At 67.4% G+C, this 20765-nt stretch overlaps 1 protein-coding gene across 3 annotated transcripts in view; it reads left to right on the top strand.

The window, feature by feature from the left end:
- RXRA (retinoid X receptor alpha) overlaps window positions 1-17842 on the top strand; it is a 63404-nt gene extending 45562 nt beyond the window's left edge. For all 3 annotated transcript variants that reach the window (XM_040963375.1, XM_040963376.1, XM_040963378.1), the window contains exons 3-10: window positions 1175-1325; window positions 2277-2456; window positions 7680-7849; window positions 9600-9729; window positions 12707-12839; window positions 13676-13767; window positions 14210-14315; window positions 15309-17842. In XM_040963375.1, coding sequence (XP_040819309.1) covers window positions 1175-1325; window positions 2277-2456; window positions 7680-7849; window positions 9600-9729; window positions 12707-12839; window positions 13676-13767; window positions 14210-14315; window positions 15309-15456 — 1110 coding nt within the window. In that variant the 3' untranslated portion in view covers window positions 15457-17842. The remainder of the gene's footprint in view (window positions 1-1174; window positions 1326-2276; window positions 2457-7679; window positions 7850-9599; window positions 9730-12706; window positions 12840-13675; window positions 13768-14209; window positions 14316-15308) is intronic.
- The last annotated feature ends 2923 nt before the right edge of the window (window positions 17843-20765 follow it).

Below are 20765 nucleotides of genomic sequence, written 5' to 3'. Positions count from 1 at the left end.
CCCCTCAGAGCCGGGCGGGGGGCTGAGAGCCTCATGTGATAGGCGAGGACCTGGACTCTGGGCAGCTCCCACTCTTGCCCCGACCTCAGGGACCCCACCCCCAGCTGGGAAATAGGAGGGCAACTCTGCTCCCCCTCCCGGGGCTCCCTGTGCCAGGAGAAGCCAGGGCTGTCCAAGCTAAGGGCACCTCTGGGGCCAGCAGGGTGTGCTTGGGGTGCAGTGCTGGAGGCCTGCATCTGTCTGCCCCACTCTGGCCTAAGTCCTGCTCCGTGGGTCCTGCTGGCTTCCAGCACCCCTGCATGCCCCGGGGGGCCAGCGCGAAGGGAGGCTTGGGGTGCCTCCTGCCGCTCGCCCAGCACGGAGCGCTTCCTGTCCTGTGAGAAGGGGGGATGGGGCTTGGAAGCACAGAGGAAGGAAACTGGCTCGGTGCCCCCTCCCCCTGCAGGAGGTGGCCTGGAGCCAGCCGCGGGCGGCCCCTGGGGAGTCAGCAGCTTTCCAAGTCGGCAGGGGTTTGCAGAAGTGGGGATGGGGGGCTGCTGCTGGGGTCCTGCCGCCGCCCAGTGCGTGCAGACGGCTGGCAGGCGGCGGCGCAGGCGGCGGCGGGAGGCAGCGGGAGGTGCCTCCCGGCCCTGGGCGCTGACTGCAGAGCTGGGCTGCGAGGTGCGGAACCAAAACTGCTGTGTCATTGCGACGCGGCAGCTGTTGCCAGGGTGACCGGGTGAGTTCCCACGCTGGCCCTGGGGGCGGGGCAGAGCGGTGTCCTGGCTGCCAGATGCCCAGAGGGGGTACGCTGTCGCCCCCAAGCCTCGCGACGAGGGCATTGAGGGAGCCTGGCGCCTCTCTCTCTTTCCCTCCCTCCATGGGGGCCTCTGTGGTCTGCTTTGTGGGCCAGGGGTCCCTTGTGCACCTGCCACGCCCTGGGGATTGGGAGGTGGGAGGCTGTGGGTGATGGGTGGGGGCTGTGAGCAGGATTGGGGTCCTCCATGGAGCCCGCCACGTACAGGGCTTTTTTTGGGGGGGGCAGGACAGCCTTTCCGGGCCCGAGCCAGGCATATGGATTCCTCCTTGGGCTCGACTGTGTGGCTGTGCCCTGTTGGCCACAGGGCTGTCAGCAGGGTGTCAGGGGCCGCCCCCTGCGGGCACCTGCCTCACCCGGGCACCCCTCCTTCTGCAGCTCAACTCGCCCATGAACCCTGTCAGCAGCAGTGAGGACATCAAGCCCCCACTAGGCCTCAATGGCGTCCTCAAAGTCCCCACCCACCCCTCGGGAAACATGGCGTCTTTCACGAAACACATCTGCGCCATCTGCGGGGACCGCTCCTCAGGTAGACCCGGGCCCAGCGCGGGGCGGGGGCTCCCTCCCAGGCCAGCTCTGTCCTCGCGCGGACAGGGCAGGTGCAAGGGCGTCTGCCTTGCTCCGGGGGCACGGTGAGGCGGGGGCGAGGAGACCTCTTTTGTGGTGGGCTGAGTGTGCGTGGGGAGTAGGTAGGAGCCCAGGACATCCAGGCATCTGGCCAGTCTTGGCTGCAGCCCCCGGCGACCTGTGGAGGGTGCCCGCTTGCTACCTGCCCACTGGCCCTGGGCCTCAGTGTCCCATGCATCTGACTGGCGGTTCTCTGCTGGGCCCTGCTCCACAGCCCTGTCACCCACCCAGGCAAGCACTATGGCGTGTACAGCTGCACTGTGCCGGGTCTGGGTGCAGGGGGTCCCCGCCCAGTGGCCGCTCAGCAGCCCTGCCTGCCCCGCCCCCCCAGGCAAGCACTATGGCTTGTACAGCTGCACTGTGCCGGGTCTGGGTGCAGGGGGTCCCCGCCCAGTGGCCGCTCAGCAGCCCTGCCTGCCCCCGCTCCCCACCCCCCAGGCAAGCACTATGGCGTGTACAGCTGCACTGTGCCGGGTCTGGGTGCAGGGGGTCCCCGCCCAGTGGCCGCTCAGCAGCCCTGCCTGCCCCCGCTCCCCACCCCCCAGGCAAGCACTATGGCGTGTACAGCTGCACTGTGCCGGGTCTGGGTGCAGGGGGTCCCCGCCCAGTGGCCGCTCAGCAGCCCTGCCTGCCCCGCCCCCCCAGGCAAGCACTATGGCTTGTACAGCTGCACTGTGCCGGGTCTGGGTGCAGGGGGTCCCCGCCCAGTGGCCGCTCAGCAGCCCTGCCTGCCCCCGCTCCCCACCCCCCAGGCAAGCACTATGGCGTGTACAGCTGCACTGTGCCGGGTCTGGGTGCAGGGGGTCCCCGCCCAGTGGCCGCTCAGCAGCCCTGCCTGCCCCTGCCCCCCCAGGCAAGCACTATGGCGTGTACAGCTGTGAAGGCTGTAAAGGCTTCTTCAAGCGGACGGTGCGCAAGGACCTGACCTACACGTGCCGTGACAACAAGGACTGCCTGATTGACAAGCGGCAGCGGAACCGGTGCCAGTACTGCCGCTACCAGAAGTGCCTGGCCATGGGCATGAAGCGGGAAGGTAGGCCGTGGCGCTGGACGGGGACCCCGCACCGCCTCCTCCTGGCACACGCTCTCGGCCATGTGGGCACCGGCTGGGCTTCCCACCCGCCTTCCTGAGCGGCGTCTGTATCGGGGAGATGGACCATGAGCCCCGTGTTCTCTGCCTGGGCCCCTCGAGGCAGACGGCCGGGAGCTGGCGTTCCCGGAAACCACGGCCAGTGGAGGCTGGAAGGCCCAGGGCCCGAGGCTGGTCTCTGACCCGTGGCAGCCCAAGGGGCCCCTTCCCCTCTCTGTACCGTGTGGTTCTGCACACTCGGCCCTGATGGAATGGGGCTCCCTGCAGCACCCACACCGATGCCTCCCCGTTGAGCTGGAGCCCCAGTCGGGGTTGGGGGCGGTGCCACAGATGCCATGTCGCATGGCTGCCCGTGTTGTACTGTCTCCTCTGCCTGGCCGTTCTTGCTGAAAAACAAGAGCGCCAGCTGGACCCCACCCATGCCGCCGTGGCCCTGGCTGTGGCCCTGGCTGTGGCCCTGGCTAAGGCCCTGGCTGTGGCCCTGGCTGTGCCCCTGGCCACCATGGCCCTGGCTGTGGCCCTGGCTGTGGCCCTGGCTGTGCCCCTGGCTGTGGCCCTGGCTGCGGCCCTGGCTGCGTCCCTGGCTGTGGCCCTGGCTGTGGCCCTGGCTGTGCCCCTGGCTGTGCCCCTGGCTGCGGCCCTGGCTGCGGCCCTGGCTGCGGCCCTGGCTGTGGCCCTGGCTGCGGCCCTGGCTGCGGCCCTGGCTGCGGCCCTGGCTGTGGCCCTAGCTGCGGCCCTGACTGTGGCCCTGGCTGCGGCCCTGGCTGTGCCCCCTGGCCGCCATGGCCCTGGCTGTGCCCCTGGCTGTGGCCCTGGCTGTGCCCCTGGCTGTGGCCCTGGCGTTGACGCGTTTGTGCTTGGAGCTCACGGTATAGGATAAGCCAAGCCCAGGGGGTCCAGGCCTTCTCCGGGGTCCAGGGCTGGGCTGGCTCTTGTCCCGGCCTCATGTCCCATGCCAGCGAGGGTGGAGGAGTGGAGCTTGGGGATGTCTTGAAGCCAGCCAGGGGCAGGCATTGGGTTGCACACTTTGCCAAGTCCAGAGCCCATGTACGGCATCACTGCTGCCCTCTGTCCTTGGTGCCAGGCGGGCAGGCGAGTGCTGGCCAAGGAGAGACCCACCTGACCGCTCCCTGATCTTCATCTCCAGCCTTTGGCCAAGGGCTGTGTGCCCAGAGCAGCCGCACAGCTTGTTCTGCTTGTCCCCAGGACCTGTCTTCCTGCGGGGTGGGGGTGGGGGCGTGCTGTGTTCCCTGCCTGCACCCCATGTCCTCCGTGTTCCCTGGAATAGGCGGCCCTGCCTGGGACAAGCCAACGCTACCTGCCCCTGGGGCCCTGACCCCCACACACACTGGGCAGACCCCTATGAGGAGGGCTCCCAGGTGGCGGTGGCTGTGACTGTGGGCTCTGAGGGTCAGGTAGCTGAACAGCACTGCTCGGAGTGTGAGCCGTCAGCCCGGCGCCCCTCTGCGCAGCTGTGGCGCAGCTCTGGGCCCTGCCGCCTGGCGCAGTACTGCCAGGAAGATCGGGCTGGCGCCAGGCCCGGCTGGCCTCAGGCAAGGGCTCAGCTCGGACCCCAGAGTGGTTCTGCCACGGGCAGGAGGGGTGTTCCCCCTGACCCTGCACCGCTAATGAAGGGTGCAGTGGGCGATAACATCTCGTGTTGGGCAACCGCAGGGGCCTGCACTCACAGGCAGCCACCACCAGGGACTCGTTGAGCCGCATTCCCGGACTGGGGGGGTGGGCAGAGGCCCCTGGGAAATGCATGGGTGGGGCCCTGGCCCCTGGCCAGGCTGCGTCCAGGCCTGTTTGCGAGAGCAGCCAGGGGCCAGGGCTCGGGACCTGCAGGTGTGCTGGTCTGAAGGGACAGATGGCCTGGGCCCTGGGGAGGTGACGCTGGGCCGGCCTGGGAGGGACAGCACCCCCAGGAAGGCCTTTCCCCATTCCTTCCTGCCTGCAGGATCGGGGGCAGACAGTGTAGGGCCATGTGTGTGTGTGTGCGCGGTAGTTCCCGTGCAGGGACGCGCCTTCTGGGCGTGTGACCCTGGGCACGTGGGTTTCAACAGCGAGGCCTCTGTGTTCTCAGCTGTGTGGTGGTGGGTGGGTGGCAGGCGAGCCAGGGTGGCGGCCGCAGCGTGTCTGCACATAGGCATACATACGTGTCTTGTGGCACCAGCACATACGTGTGCCTGCGTGGCCGTTATATATCCTCGCGTGTGCCTTGTCGAATCCCTTGAGGGACAGAAGGCCAGCTTTCCCGAAACAGGCAGCCCCTGAGTGTCAGGGCCCCGGCAGGGCGTCCTGGTTGCAGGGCCCCTCTTGGCCGTTGGGGATTTGGTCCTCCTGTCTCAGGCCTTGCCTGGGCTATGTCTCAGCTGGAGGATGGGGAGCGGCACCCTTTCTTGGGGTGTCTGTGGGCCCTACACCCCCAGCACGGAGCCTTGGGCACTGCACCAAGCCCACCTGCTCCACCATTGAGGATGGTGTAGCGGTTTGGACCTCTGGCTGCTGCTGCTGCACCAAGTCCCGAGCCCCAAGCCTGTGCATCTCCCGCACCTGGGGCCCGGGCCAGCTGGGCCTGTGCCTCCCACCTCCTCGCGCTGCCCGGAGCATAAGGAGGCCCTGTACTTAGAGACACCTCCCGTCCGGGCTCCCCGGCGCCAGCGGAACACAAGTCAAACAGGACTGTGTCTAGAAGGTGATGGAATTGGCAGCACATAAATCCCTCCCCCCCTCCCCCCCTCGTCCCCCTCGCCCCCCTCGCCCCCCTCGCCCCCGCCGGCTGTAAATCACACGGTAATATTTGTGATGCTGCGGCTGGGGCCGCCGGGCCCTTCACAGCTTCAAAGCGCTTCGCAAAACATTTGCTAATTAATTCTTGGCCGCCCCCGCCTAGGAGGCTGGCGTCCAAGAGTCCCCTTCCGATACCCGCCTGCTCCAGGCACCCTGGGGTGCCCGCACCACTGGCCCAGAGCCCCCCATGCCCACCCGGGACTCTCCTAGAGAGGCAGAGACCCCAGAACTGGGCTGGCTCCGGGGGCAGAGGGTGGGCGTTGCAGGGAGGGGTCCTGTGGGTGTTGTCCTGGCTTGCCCCCAGCTGAGGGCAGTTTGTCATAGCTTCCCTCACCTGGGGGGCAGTGGGTAAGGCTGCCTGAGCCCAGGGCCTGCAGCTCTGAGCTGCTGAGCGTCCTGACGCAGGTTCCCCGCAGCCCGTGGCTCCTGCCCACCGTGACAGGCAGGTGCCTCCTGCGAGGGGAGAGTGCCCGGAAGCCTCAGCATTAGCTTTCCCTGTGCCCACATCTGGGCATGGCCAGTGGCTCTGGCCCAGACCAGATGAGCACCTGCCACGTGCAGCAGGGGTGAGAGACGCCTGGCTTGCACAGCCCCTCCACTCCCTGAGCTCCTTGCCGTCCACAGCCCTTGGCTTCCTGCCCAGCCCCACCTGCCATCAGGTGTAGCAGAAAAGCTGGGCTTGCAAAACGTTGCCTCCGGGCTCCCGCCTGGCTTGGCCCAGCTGCTATGTCCTGGAAGTGCCAGGTGGGCCTTCTGTCCTTGTATCTACCCACGTGGATGGAAAGTCCCAGGCTCCAGCCAGCCCGTGGGGTGCTGGGGGGCGGGGGGCACAGCACTCATGTGGCACTGCCTGCCGACAGAGGATGCTCTTGGCTTTTGGTGCTTGGTGGCAGCTGCAGTGGCATGGGGGGCGAGGGTCCCTGGGCAGTGGCTAGAGGGGGCTGGGACGCAAGCGGCATGGGGGACGAGGGTCCCTGGGCAGTGGCTAGAGGGGGTTGGGACGCAGGCGGCATGGGGGCCCAGTGGAGCCCGGGCAGTGGCTAGAGAGGGCTGGGACGCAGGCGGCACGGGGGCAGGGGGGTGAGTGTTCCTGGGCAGTGGCTAGAGGGGAGGGGGCTGGGACGCAGGCGGCACGGGGGGCAAGGGTTCCTGGGCAGTGGCTAGAGAGGGCCCAGACGCAGGTGGCACGGGGGCCCAGCGGAGCCCGGGCAGTGGCTAGGAAGGACCAGGATGCATGGCTGCTTCCCTCTCCCTCCGCTGTTTCTTCAATTCTCTGTCTCACCTGAAGGCAGGGCCAAGAGGTGGCCTGAGCTTGACCCCTCGGAGCCCATGGGGGGCAGGTGTGCAGGGGGAACGGGAGGGACCGGTCTGTGGCTTGGCAGGCCTCTGAGAGTGCCTGCAGCCGCCAGGTGGCGCCCGCAGGGTAGGGGCCAGCACCATGCCAGGCCCAAAGAAGTGGCAGTACCCACAAGCCCTCAGAGGGTGCTGTCCTGGGGTCTGGGGACAGAAAAGCGGGGTGCCCACCTGGCCCGCCCATGGTGGGTCGGGGAGTCGGTGCTGTTGGGCACCAGGTGCTTAGAGATGTGGGTGTAGGGCAGCAGGGGGCACACGCTGAGGCCTCCTGTGGGGCAAGGACTGCGGGCGCCCCGTCCTGCAGCTGTCCTGCTCCTCCGTGGGGCGGGGTGGCAGGTGTGGCTGTCGTGGGGAGGTGGGACTAGGGCCCCTGTTGCGGCAGGACCTGCTGGCTATGGCAGCTGCCTTGAGCTAAGCACCGTCCACACCCCAGCCTGCCCCCTGGACCCTGCCAGTGTGGACATTCGCAGGCCGACAGGCGTGGGCAGGTGGCTCCCCTGGTGCTGTTTAGGCCGGTGGGCTGGGGCCTGGGGGAGGGTCGTGGTACCTGGCTGCCCTCAGGGCCAGAGGACCCTTTTCTTGAGGCCTGACCCAAGCTGCAGGACTGGTCAGAGGCTAGCAGCTGGTGGAGTCAGCTGACCAGTTCTTTCTGGCCTGGGCTGGGAGTGTGGGCCTGGGGGCCCAGTGACCAGTGCTGCCTCCAGGGTCCCGCCCCAACAGGCCCGAGGGACAGGTGTGGCCAGTGGAACAGCAATGGACAGTGTTTGGATGGGCAGGACCAGGCCTGAGAGTGGCTGGGCAGGGCCAGGAGCCTGTCCACCCTTCTCTAGGGCCCCGTAGGGGTAGGGCAAGGGAGTCTGCAGGGTCGCCCCCTGTCGGACTCAAAGGCGAGCCCCTCCCCATCATGTGGGGCCTCCTGCCCCGGCCCAGGCCGTGATGGCTGGCACTCCATGGCTGGCTGGCATGGACGCTGCTTCGGGCTGGCCTTGGGCTCACGGGCGCCTCCCCGCGTCCCGTCCGCAGCCGTGCAGGAGGAACGGCAGCGAGGCAAGGACCGGAACGAGAACGAGGTGGAGTCCACCAGCAGCGCCAACGAGGACATGCCCGTGGAGAAGATCCTGGAGGCCGAGCTGGCCGTGGAGCCCAAGACCGAGACTTACGTGGAGGCGAACATGGGGCTGAACCCCAGCTCGGTGAGTGCCGCCCGGGGTGCCCGCTGGCCCTCTCCGCCATCTGCCTGGTGCTCACCACTGCCCACCCAGCCCTCTCACTACCTGCCCGGGCCTCGCTGCTGCCCGCTCAGCCCTCACTGTCCACCCAGCCCTCACCACTGCCTGCTCAGCCATCACTGCCCACTCAGCCATCACTGCCCACCCAGCCCTCACCACTGCCCACCCAGCCCTCTCACTACCTGCCCGGCCCTCACTGCTGCCCGGACAGCCCTCACCATTGGCCACTCAACCCTCACTGCCCACCCAGCCCTCACCACTGCCCACCCAGCCATTACTGCCCACTCAGCCCTCAACTGCCCGCCCAGCCCTCGCTGCCCTCCCAGCCCTCACTGTCCACCCAGCCCTCACCACTGCCCGCCCAGCCATCACTGCCCACTCAGCCATCACTGCCCACCCAGCCCTCACCACTGCCCACCCAGCCCTCACCACTGCCTACCCAGCCCTCTCACTACCTGCCCGGCCCTCACTGCTGCCCACACAGCCCTCACCATTGGCCACTCAGCCCTCACTGCCCACCCAGCCCTCACCACTGCCCACCCAGCCATTACTGCCCACTCAGCCCTCAACTGCCCGCCTAGCCCTCACTGCCCTCCCAGCCATCACTGCCCACCCAGCCCTCACCACTGCCCACCTAGCCCTTGCTGCCCACCCAGCCCTCAACTGCCCACCCAGCCCTCTCTGCCCACCCAGCCATCATTGCCCACCCAGCCCTCACTGTCACCCAGCCTTCACCACTGCCCGCCCAGCCATTACTGCCCACTCAGCCCTCAACTGCCCACCCAGCCCTCGCTGCCCACCCAGCCCTCACCACTGCCCGCCCAGCCCTCACCACTGCCCACCCAGCCCTCACCACTGCCCGCTCACCCTCGCTGGCCACCCAGCCCTCACTGCCCACTCAGCCATCACTGTCCGCCCAGTTGTCACCTCTGTTCACGCTGCTGAGGCACTGGGGGCCTCTGCCGCCTGCGCCATGAGCTCCTGTCCTGGCTGGTGACCCTGTGGGGTCCAGTGGTTTGGGGGTCAGGGTCTCAACCCCTTGGTGGGAGGGGTGCTGCAGGCAGCCTGTGGCACCATCCCTAGGCCTGTCTGTCCCTTGAGTGGACACAGGCGAGGGGCCGTGTTGGTGCAGCTCCCAGCCGCAGTCAGAGAGCCCTCACCTTGACCCCAGCTGCTCCCACGTGACCTGCCGTGCTCCTTGACCCCTTCCACCCTCAGAAGGTTTGAGGGGAGGGGAGGCAGGGGTGGGCTGCAGCCCTGGCCCCAGGCCGCTATGGGCGAGTGCTGGTTGTCCTCTGGCCCTGACTCTTGGTGGACGTGGACCCCACCACGTCTTCGTCTGGGAGGGTACCGAGCTGGGACGGAGCCCCTCTCCCCTGCCGGCCTCATGGGACAGAGTTGGGGTCACTGACTTGGTTCCCTTGCTCTGCCCGGAGTGCCATCTCTTGGGCTCCTTCTGAGGTCGTGGTGTCACCTTGGGGAGACCCCTGCCCTGAGCCCTCACTCCTGGGCCTGCCTGGGGGTCCTGGCCACCGTTAGGGGCCCACGCCCCAGCACTCAGCACGCGGCCTAGGTCGCCAGCCTCTCAGCTGCCCAGGCAGGGTCTGCCAGGGCTGCCTGTCCAGCAGAAATCCCCCTGCAGTGGGGCCTGTGGGCATCCCGGCCATGCCCCACCAGGCCCTGGGCTGAGCGCCCTGCCCCTCCCTCCCTGCAGCCCAACGATCCGGTGACCAACATTTGCCAGGCGGCCGATAAGCAGCTCTTCACGCTCGTGGAGTGGGCCAAGCGGGTCCCACACTTCTCCGAGCTGCCCCTCGATGACCAGGTCATCCTACTGCGGGCAGGTAAGTGACCAGGCCGGCTGGCGAGACGGAGCCACGGGTGGGGCAGTGCTGTCAGGGCCCCAGACCCCGCCCCTGTGCTTAGGAGCTGTGGGGTGCGGGGGTCTCTGCTGCGGGTGGATGCTCCGTGTCCCTGCCCGTGAGGGTCTGCGTGAGACCGGCTGCCCACTCTGCGTGCACAGGGACATGGGTGCAGCTGAGTGCTGTGCCGGGGTCAAGTCCTGCTGCTCCGTCCCTCCTCCTCCTGCCTCAGTGTTCATTTGCAAGGATCCACAGCTCTGCAGGGCTCAGCTGCACCCATGGGTGCTGTCCCTGTCCCTGGAAGGCCCCCGGAGGGAGCTGACACTCGTTTGAAAGGTGAAGTGAGAGAGTGAGCGAGCACTCATTAGCTCCCATTTTCTGATTCACTCCCCAAATGGCCACAGCAGCCGGTGCCCTGCCAGGAGCTTCAGCCGGGTCTCGCATGTGGGTCCAAGGACCCGCGGACTTGGGCTGCTCTCTGTTGCTTCCCCAGGCACATTGGCAGGGAATAGGGTTGGGTGGCATGTGGGTCTGCAAGCAAGGGGCACTGAGCCCTCTGAGCCCCTCCGTGGCTCCATGCTAGGGTCTGACTGGCAGGCTGGGGGCTCTGTGCCCAGGGGCAGTGTGAGTTGTGGATACAGGGCCCTCTGCACTGCAGATCCTGGGGGTTGGCACCGCAGGGGAGCTGGGGACCACCAGGTTAGCTTGTGGTCAGCATTACTGCCAGGCCTGGTGTCTCTGCTTTGCTGGGCAGTGTCCCTAAGGGGGGACACGGCAGCCACAGCCCCACAGTAGTCCCATACTAGGGCAGGACTGTACTTGGAGCCATTTGTGGGTCAACGCTGCAGGATTAGGGCCCCTAGCTCAGGGATGGCTCCACCCCTGCCTATCCTGAGGGATGCGGGGCAGCAGAGATGGCCCTCAAGGGCTCTGGGTGGAGGGGCAGACAGGCAGGCCACGGGGTGTGGCAGGGGCTGGGAGAGTCGGTGTGGCTCGGGGTGGAGGGGCAGACAGGCAGGCCACAGGGCGTGGCAGGGGCTGGGAGAGTTGGTGTGGCTCGGGGTGGAGGGGCAGACAGGCAGGCCACGGGGCGTGGCAGGGGCTGGGAGAGTCAGTGTGGCTCGGGGTGGAGGGGCAGACAGGCAGGCCACGGGGCATGGCAGGGGCTGGGAGAGTCGGTGTGGCTCGGGGTGGAGGGGCAGACAGGCAGGCCACGGGGTGTGGCAGGGGCTGAGAGAGCCCTGTGGCTCTGGGTGGAGGGGCAGACAGGCAGGCCACGGGGCATGGCAGGGGCTGGGAGAGTCGGTGTGGCTCTGGGTGGAGGGGCAGACAGGCAGGCCACAGGGCATGGCAGGGGCTGGGAGAGTCGGTGTGGCTCGGGGTGGAGGGGCAGACAGGCAGGCCACGGGGTGTGGCAGGGGCTGGGAGAGTCGGTGTGGCTCTGGGTGGAGGGGCAGACAGGCAGGCCACGGGGCATGGCAGGGGCTGGGAGAGTCGGTGTGGCTCTGGGTGGAGGGGCAGACAGGCAGGCCACGGGGTGTGGCAGGGGCTGGGAGAGCCCGTGTGGCTCTGGGTGGAGGGGCAGACAGGCAGGCCACAGGGCATGGCAGGGGCTGGGAGAGTCGGTGTGGCTCGGGGTGGAGGGGCAGACAGGCAGGCCACGGGGTGTGGCAGGGGCTGGGAGAGTCGGTGTGGCTCTGGGTGGAGGGGCAGACAGGCAGGCCATGGGGCGTGGCCTGACTCCATCCGTGCTCCAAGCCAGTGCGGAAGTGGCTCCCCTCCAGGAGCTCTTGGGCCTTGAGGGGTGAGCTGGCCACTGGGGTGGATGCCAGGTCCCTCAGAGTAGCCAGCAGGGACGTGAGGGGGCAGGACCACTGGAGAGGATGGGCTGAGCTCTGCCCAGCTCCTGGGCTGTGGACGGGACCAACCTGCTGTCCTGACTTGCTGGGTGTTCTGGGACCCACATGCCCCTTGCTTGGCACCCTACGATGCTGGCATTACATGGAAGGCACTGAGGGGCTCAGCTCACCCAATGGGTGGTCCCAAGTGTGCAGGCTGGTGGTGTGACCAGAGTGAACATGGGGCACAGAGGGCATGGGCTTGGCGGGGCTCCGGAACACCTGTGTGTCGTGTCCTTGGGGCGGGGTGGTGGCCGGCACTCTATAAATGCACGCCCAGGGCTGCCTGCCTTCCTCTCTGAGGAGCATCTGGGCAGGTGGGACCTGCTGGCTAGGTCTGTATGAGGCAGTGCCACGCCCACTGCCAGGCTTCTCCCCTTGCTGTGGTTGCATCCGGGGCCTGGGGGAGGCAGCCCTGCTTTGGGGCCTCAGGGGATCTGGTCACTGCCCCAGCCCCTCAGGTGACCAGGCTGTGGAATGGGGTCGGGTACACCCAGCTGTGTGGGGCTCCCTGTGCCATGTCTCAGAAGCTGCCACGGGAGGGTGCAGAGTGTCCCATGGCACCGTGGTTACAGGAGCCTGTCGGCCAGGAGCCGGACGCAGCTCCCACCACCTGCCCGTGGACTGGCCCTCAAGGCTCCTGGGCCACAGCTTTGGGGTCCTTGGTTTCCCTGCGAGGTGGTCTGTGGAGAGACTGAGCAGGGTGACACGTGACCCCATCATCACGGAGCCCCGATGTTTTGTTCTCTACTTTAACTCCTTGCCGCCTGCTCTAGTTTTGAGAGCTGTGGCTCCAGGCCGCCCTGTTTCCACCCTGTGCCGGAATCCCCCCGTGTGGCACATGGAGCCCCCGAGTTTAGGACCAGGCCGGTGGTGCTCGTCCAGTGTGTTGAAGTCTGGATGACCTGGGTCCCCACGTTGTCCCAGAGGACCCCGAGACTGCCAGGGCCTTGCTTTGTCCCCAGACCTCCATGCTCGGGCGCCTGTCCCGGGGACCCTGGCGCCAGGTGGCTCTGGGGGCGGGGCTCGGGGCCTGGCTGAGTGACCTTGCCGTCTGTCAGGCTGGAACGAGCTGCTCATCGCCTCCTTCTCGCACCGGTCCATCGCCGTGAAGGACGGGATCCTGCTGGCCACGGGGCTGCACGTGCACCGGAACAGCGCCCACAGTGCAGGGGTGGGCGCCATCTTCGACAGGTGTGGGGCGGGGACTGGGGGCCACTGCGGGGGACTGGGGGGCACTGCGAGGGGACTGGGGGGCACTGCGAGGGGACTGGGGGGCACTGCGGGGGGACTGGGGGGCACTGCGGGGGGACTGGGGGGCCCTGGGGGGAGACTGGGGGGCACTGGGGGGGGACTGGGGGCCCTGGGGGGAGACTGGGGGGCCCTGCGGGGGGACTGGGGGGCCCTGTGGGGGGCTGGGGGGCACTGTGGGGGGACTGGGGGCCCTGGGGGGAGACTGGGGGGCACTGCGGGGGGACTGGAGGCCCTGGGGGGAGACTGGGGGGCCCTGCGGGGGGGACTGGGGGCCCTGCGGGGGGGACTGGGGGCCCTGGGGGGCACTGGGGGGCCCTGTGGGGGACTGGGGGCCCTGTGGGGGACTGGGGGGCACTGTGGGGGGACTGGGGGCCCTGGGGGGAGACTGGGGACCCTGGGGGGATACTGGGGGGCCTTGCTCGGGGACTGGAGGCCCGGGGGGGGGACTGGAGGCCCTGTGGGGGGACTGGAGGCCCTGTGGGGGACGGGGAGGCCCCACTGGGGCCAACACCACATGGGGTCCTCTGTGCTGCTGTGGACGCTGTGCCTGACCGGGCTGCCCGTGGGGCCCCAGCCACCTGCCCACTGGGCCTGGACAGTGTGAGGGCCAGAGGACGCAGAGCTGTGGGCTCCGCCTGACGCCTGGGTCCCCGCTTGCCTTGGCTCCACGTCAGGAGGTTCCCGGGCTGCGAGGGGTTGGCCCTGTCGCCTGCCAGGGCGTGGTCCCAGGTGGCATCGGTGTGACAGGAGCTCGGGGTTGGCCCTGTCACCTGCAGGGTGCTGACGGAGCTGGTGTCCAAGATGAGGGACATGCAGATGGACAAGACAGAGCTGGGCTGCCTGCGTGCCATCGTCCTGTTCAATCCCGGTACGGCCCTCCTGTCCACGCCCGTGTCACCTGCTCCTGGTCCTCTCATGGCCGCTGAGCCCCGCTGGGCGAGGGGCTCTGACCGCCTGGGGACCCCCCACTGCTGGGCGAGGGGCCCTGACTGCCTGGGGACCCCCCACTGCTGGGCAAGGGGCCCTGACTGCCTGGGGACCCCCAACTGCTGGGCAAGGGGCCCTGACTGCCTGGGGACCCCCAACTGCTGGGCAAGGGGTCCTGACTGCCTAGGGACCCGCCCCCATTGCCGGGCAAGGGGCTCTGACCACCTGGGGACCCTCCTCTGCCGGGCAAGGAGCCCTGGCTGCCTGGGGACTGCTTCCCCTGCCCCCCACCTCACCCCCACCACCAGGTGAGGGGCTCAGAGCCCCCGGGACCCTCATCTTGCCAGGCGAGGAACCCTGACCGCTGTGGCCTCTCCCTGCAGACTCCAAGGGCCTGTCCAACCCGGCGGAGGTGGAGGCGCTGAGGGAGAAGGTGTACGCGTCACTGGAGGCTTACTGCAAACACAAGTACCCGGAGCAGCCCGGCAGGTGAGCCGATGCCCCAGGTCTGCGTGTCCCGGCAGGGCACCCCGTGGCAGCTCCTGCCTGGGGCCGCCCCAGGCCCTGATGGTGAGGGCTGGGTCGCACCAGCGGGTAGCAGAGGCTTCCCTGTGTGTACACAGCAGGCGCACAGGGCTGGAGCAGGGCTTGTGTGCCCCACACCCTCCCGGGGGCCGGCCCTCGCTTGTGGGCACGTGCCTCATCGGGGCAGGAGGCTTCATGTAGACTCGGCCTCCCGTCCGGGCCGCCCCGGTTCCCTCGCTCTGGCGTGCACACGGTTAAGTGGCCTGCTGCCCGTTGAGCCCTCATCTGGTTTGGTTTAAAGTGAAACTTCCCGGAGGAGGAGGAGGAGGACGGCTTCCACAGGAGGGGGTGGCCGGCTGCCTGTTTTCCCTGGCTTACAGCCACGGCCCGTCTCGCCAGCTCAGCAGAAAGCGGCCCGCGGCTGGCCCTGCTCCAGCCCTGCGCCCCGCTGCTGCCTTCAATGAGGACGTGTGGCGAGGGCTGCCATAGAGGGTGGCTGGGACAGGACCCAGGCCCAGCTGTTGCTCCCAGAGCCCCCGGCATCCGGCCCCTCCCCTAGGAACCTCCCGAAGAGTGGGGAGCCCCAGAAGCTCTCAGTACCCGCCCCGTGTCCCGGGGACATGCCATCGGAGTGGGAAGGGCCCCCTGCTCCCCCGAGCCAGGCACCTGCTCCCCCGAGCCAGGCACCTGCTCCTCTCCCGTGGGACTTCAGCCCGTGACTCCCCTCCGTAGCTCCCCCCGCCCCGTCCTGTGCACTCAGGCGCCGTGTGTCTGTAGGGGTCGCTGCTTTAACTCGGTTACCGCTAGCACCCGGCCCCTCTCTGTCGCTCTCTCTCACACGCACACACTGCGGTGTCCAGCTGCCGACACGCCCTGGCCCAGCCACCCTTGCAGGCCAGGTGGGCGGATGCGGCCCCCGTCCTGGCCAGCCCTCACGGTCCCCACTGCCGCCCGCAGGTTTGCCAAGCTGCTCCTGCGCCTGCCGGCCCTGCGCTCCATCGGGCTCAAGTGCCTGGAGCACCTCTTCTTCTTCAAGCTGATCGGGGACACGCCCATTGACACCTTCCTCATGGAGATGCTGGAGGCCCCGCACCAGATGACCTAGGCCGCCCGCCAGCCCGGCCCTCGCGCCCGGCCCGCCTGGACGCCAGCCGCCCAGCTCGAGCCCGTCCCTGCCAGCCCGCGTGGACCTCCGCGGCGGTGCCCTTGGCGTGTCGGCCCAGCCTGCCCGTGGCCCGGGATGGTGGCCGGAGAGGCGAGAACTGGCCTGAGGCCCAGCCGTGGCTCCCAGCCCCAGGGTCGGGCAGCTTGTGGAGTCACAGGGTGGGGGAGCCGGGGGCCGGTGTCTCTCGCTTTGCCGCTGGTGTCCGACACCTCTGGGGGCCTGCTTCCCACCTTGGGGCGGGGGCCTGGTCTTGGCCCACTCAGAGCACGGGTGCCCGCCAGGTGTGAGGAGGGGGCACGTGGTGGCAGGTGTGCCTGGTGGGACCGCCGCCCACCCCACTCCAGGCCAGCAGCCTCCCTTTGCTCAGAGTGGAGGGGAACGGCTGAAAGGCAACTAGACGGGACCCCATGTCCCGGGGCTGCCCCTGGCGTCAGTCTCTTGGTTTAGCTTTTCTCCCCGCACATGCGCCCCTGTGCAGCCTGGGGTGCCCAGGCTACTGTGCCCAGGCGTCTCCCGCCCGAGGTCTGGCCAGACCTGGCAGTGTGTCACGGGTGGAGACAACACGGCTGCTGACCATGTCGTGATCGCACGTGGCAGCCGTGGCCGCGGGGTGGAGGGGGCTGCGGCCAGTGGCCAGGTTCGAACCAGAGGCCCTGGGCCCGGTGCTGTCGGGCTGACGGCTTGTGCTCGAACTGTTCCTGGGGTTTTTCTCACGCCCGTGGCGGCCCCATGTGGCCCGTGCCCTCTGTGGCCTGTCCTGTGCCCTCCGTGCCATGTGGCCTGTCTCAGGGTGAACTCGCCTCTTGCACAGAAGGCCCCGGCTGCCCAGCGTCCTGCCGCAGCCCAGCTCTTGCCACGTGGGGTGGGGTCGTCTCCCTCTCCTCCAGCTGCTGCCCCCCTCTGGATGGGCAGCTCCCGGGCGGGGGCGTCCTGTGGGCTGGGGGAGTTGGGGCGGCAGCAGAGGAGGGGCGATGTCCTGGCGTCTGGGGGTGTCCCCGAGCCGAGCTGGCCTGAGGTGTGCGAACCCCTGTCGGCCCTGTCCTGAGGCCACGTGGACTCCCGTCTGGCCAGCTCTCCCAGCTCCCAGGATGTCTGGGCCTGTGGGGCGCTGAGGGGACAAGTCAGACACGGGCCCTGCGGGTCCTGCCAGCCACCGACACCCCAGCCCGACCCCGGTGCCTTCTGCAGCCGAACGCCTCCGAGCCGCTCAGTGTCGGCGTGCTGTGCTTCTGGGGCGGGGGGCTCCGCCGGCCGGCTGACCCGCTCCGTCGCGGTGGCCCGCCAAGCTCTCGGGGCTTTGGCCATCTCGCCCTGGGCCCCGGTCCCTTGGGCACACAGCCCCTGCCACCCCGCACGGCCAGCGTCCCCATGCTTCAGCCTGATCTCGCCAGCCCTGTTTCGTGGGCGTCGGCCGTGGCTCGCCACGTGGTTGAGCCAAGTGTGGGTTTTATTTAACCAGCTCTTCGCTACTGCTTCAATCTGATTCAAATATGGTGATTCTTTTGTAATTAGTATTGTTATTATTGTTATTTTGGTGGGACAATCTTTAATTTTCTAAAGATGGCACGCACATGGATGTGTCAGACTCAGTCCCTGCCCCCCGTGCCCGTGCCTCTGGGGCCACCTCGTCCCAGCTGCCATGTCTGGGGCACCTGCAAAGCCAGGCTTCCCTGGCCTTGGCCTGCAGGGGGACAGGCGCTGAGTTGGCAGGTGTGTACGGGGCATGGGCCTGGGTGTCGGGCCTGTGTCTCGCGTTTATTTTTAATCAAGAAGACTTCCCTTCCGTTTTCCTGCAAATCCCTGCCTGTTGGTGAGTCCCTGCGGCCCCCTCCTCGGTGGAGCCCCCCGCTTCGGACCTGCGGCCCCGGGCGAGAGAACGCATCTATTTTCAGATGCTTGGCGGCGGCGGGCTCTGGGAGCCCCCTCCCTCCCCAGCCCGAACTTCGGCAAGGACGGCAGATCAGAAAGTGGAGACGGGAGGAGACGTCTGACACACCGGGAAAGGTTAAAAGAAAAAAAAAAAGAAAAAAGAAATCTATTTTTGTACAAATGTAATTTTATCCCTCGTGTACTTGGATGATGCTGCCGGTCAAGGCCGAAGCTCCCTGCGGCAGGTGCAAGAACTCGGGCACCGCCTGCCCGCCCGGACTCCCGCCGTGGCCTCGCTGCCGTGTCTGACTGTGAAGCCACCTCCCCACGCGGCTTCCCCACGCGGCTTCCCCAGCAGCTGCCAGGGCCGGGCGGATAAGGGACAGAACCGCGGAGCAGCCGAGCGGGGAGGGAAAGTCTGGGGAGGAGAAACTAAATATGAACGTTTCAAAATATATTCAGTGTTCTTTGTTCCGCGTGGGGCTCTGCTGCGTGGTCTGCGTGCGAGGGATCCCGAGGGGGCTTCTGACCCGGGGGCTGCAGCTCGTCCCTCTGCCTGACGGGGCACACCCGGCTGCCCAGCCAGTGGTGATGCCGTGTGCTGTCACGGGCGATGCACGGCCTGTGTGTGCCTGCTGTCCGTGGGCTGGGCTGGCCCCGGGTGTGGACCCAGCGCCCTGGCCCGACTTACACCCCTCTGCGGCCAGCCACGCTCCTGGCCCCGGGTGTGGACCCAGCGCCCTGGCCTGACTTACACCCCTCTGCGGCCAGCCACGCTCCTGGCCCCGGGTGTGGACCCAGCGCCCTGGCCTGACTTACACCCCTCTGCGGCCAGCCACGCTCCTAGCCCCGGGTGTGGACCCGGCGCCCTGGCCTGACTTACACCCCTCCGCAGCCAGCCACGCTCCTGGGCGAGGGCTGCCACGGCTCTTGTGTACTCACTACCAACACGCATGCTACAGACCCACGCACACAGATGGTTACCACGCGTGTGCAAATGTTCGGTCAGACACTGGTCGTGTGCTCACATTCTGCCAGGACTGATGGCAGATGTGGGGGTGGGGGCGTGCACAAGGCTTAGGGCTGGCACCTCATGCTGTCACACCCCCCCTTCCAGCAGTGTGTCAAGGCGGGGGGCGGCTGCACCCTGATGCCCTGGACCCTGACAGCTGGAATGGAGGCTGCCTGCAGGACCCCTCGGACGTGGGACCAGCCATCTGGTCAGGAGGGGGCCTGGCAGCCACGCTTGTGGCCATTAACCTGCTGGGTGTCACAGGGGACACCCCAGGGAGAGGTCCCTGGCAGTGACCCCCGGGTGTCCAGCTGCCGCCTCCAGGCTGGCACAGCTGTGCTGGGCAGGTATTCATGTCCTGACCGCTGGGCTCGGATGGACCAGCCGCCGGCCCCACCTTCTGCCTGCCCACTACACACAGGGCCAGTGTGAGAGGCCACGGGCTCGGAGTCGGGCTCCCCCTGCTGGTCATCAGCGCCTGTGTCCTGGGCCCAGCCTCTGGGGCATGCCTGACCTCTCCTGCGGGGTCTAGGGGCACCAGGGCAGGGCGGCTTCTTTGGGGCTCCCAGTGCCCACCCGGCAGGGCCACCGGGCAGGGCACTCCAGGTGGGGTGGGATCTGTGAACTGCAGAGTCGTCCTGCGGGGTGACTGCTGCAGAGGCCCGTGGCCAGCTGCTGCTCACCCAGGACAGCCTGCTGGCCTTTATTGTCTGAAGACGGGAGTGCCCTGGAGTGACAGGTGGATGGGGAGGTCAGGGACCCCAGGGCAGGGCGGGAGCAGTGTAAGGTGTCCCACGTGGGCTTCTGGCGTGCACCGCTGGCTGCCCGGCCGTTGCTGTGTGTGTGTGTGTGTGTGTGTGTGTGTGTGTTGGAGGGGGTGGCGTTGAGACCAGCCCTATGCACTCATCTGCGGCAGCCAAGCCACTTCTGTGCGGATGGCCAGTGAGACCCCAAGCACAGTGTGCTTTGGGCCATTCACGGAGCCCCTGGAGGAAGTGCAGGAGGCAGGGCCAGCTGGCCACTCCCTTCAGTGAAGGCTGGGTACCGCTGCCTGTGGGACAGCACTGCCCTCTGCTGGAGGCACTGGATAAGACCGCTTCCCTCGGTGGCCCCTGTCCCTTTGGGGGGGCTTTTTCTATCTGCTAGAATCACCCAGAAACTGCTGGAACCCCAGGCTGATGCAGCCGGGTCTGGGGTAAGAGCCGCCCTTGTGTATGCTTGGCTGGGACCCTGGGAATCGGCTGTGTGCAGAGATGAGAGTTTGGTCCTGGAAGGGGGGAACTGGGGGTGGGGAGGCGAGGGCAGGGCAATGGGCAGGTCCCCCCTCCTGGAATTGGTCTCCCTGTGTCCATCACCTCCCAGGGTCACCAGAAAGTCCATCAGCTGTCATTTCCTCTCTCTTTTGGGAATAAAGAGTAGATACTGGGGGTGGCAGGGAGGGCTGGCTGTCCGCCGGGGAGCTGGCCAGAACTAGAATCGTTGGCGATTCAGCACAGGTGGACGTGTACAAAGAGGCAAGGGGGCTGTGACCCCGCTGAAGCTGAGAAATAGGGCTTGAGGTCCAAGAGTGGTCAGTGGGCGGCAGGGGTGGGAAGGGGGTCCCACGGTGAAGAGAAGACTCGGGGATTCCCCATCCACCCACCCACCTGTCTGTCTGTTCGTCCATCCATCCACCCGCCCATCCATCCATCCATTCTCTGTCCACTTCACCATGCAGACATGTATCAGTTTATCCGTCATTCAGCCATTGATTTGCCATCCTTTTGTCAGTATCCGTCCATCGTCCATCGATTTGCCATCCTTTCGTCTGTCCATCTATTTTCCATCTTTTGGTGACCCTGCACCATTTGTTTTGTTGATTTCCACTCACCCGTGCGTCCGTCCATCATCCATTTATTATCCACTTGTCCATCATGCGTCCCTCCCTCCATTCGTCCGTCAACCACGTCTGTCGTCCGTGTCTCCGTGCACCTGCAGTGTGCAGCGCCGTCTCCTCTGATGCCGCAGTGGCCCAGGACCGCGCTTGGGAGGAATCTGCTCGCGACAGGGGCGGGTGCTGGATCCCATGACAGCCTTGTTCTCCTGACACCCGCCCCACCGGGCAGTGGCACCCCCGCCCCAGGGAAGGTCCAGGTCCAGCAGGGTGTGCGATGCGATGGCTCAGGGTCTCCCTACAAGGCCACCCCATCGCTCAGGTGACCATGGCCGCTGGGAGAGGTGACTGCTGCTCAGCCCATGCAGTGCTGGGGCTCTGCACCTCAGTAGATGCCAGGCCTGCCTTGCAAGACCTCACAGCTGGCGGCACTGCTCTGCCAGCCGTTCATGCCGCCAGGGGAGGGTGTGGCAGAGTCCCTGATGGAAGAACCCC

Source organism: Ochotona curzoniae, unplaced genomic scaffold (genome assembly GCF_017591425.1).
Source record: "Ochotona curzoniae isolate NIBS_2020 unplaced genomic scaffold, NIBS_Ocur_1.0 scaffold_3208, whole genome shotgun sequence".
Lineage (NCBI taxonomy): Eukaryota > Metazoa > Chordata > Mammalia > Lagomorpha > Ochotonidae > Ochotona > Ochotona curzoniae.
The sequence above is the reverse complement of the archived record's forward strand: the minus strand, read 5'-3'. Positions and strand labels throughout refer to the sequence as shown.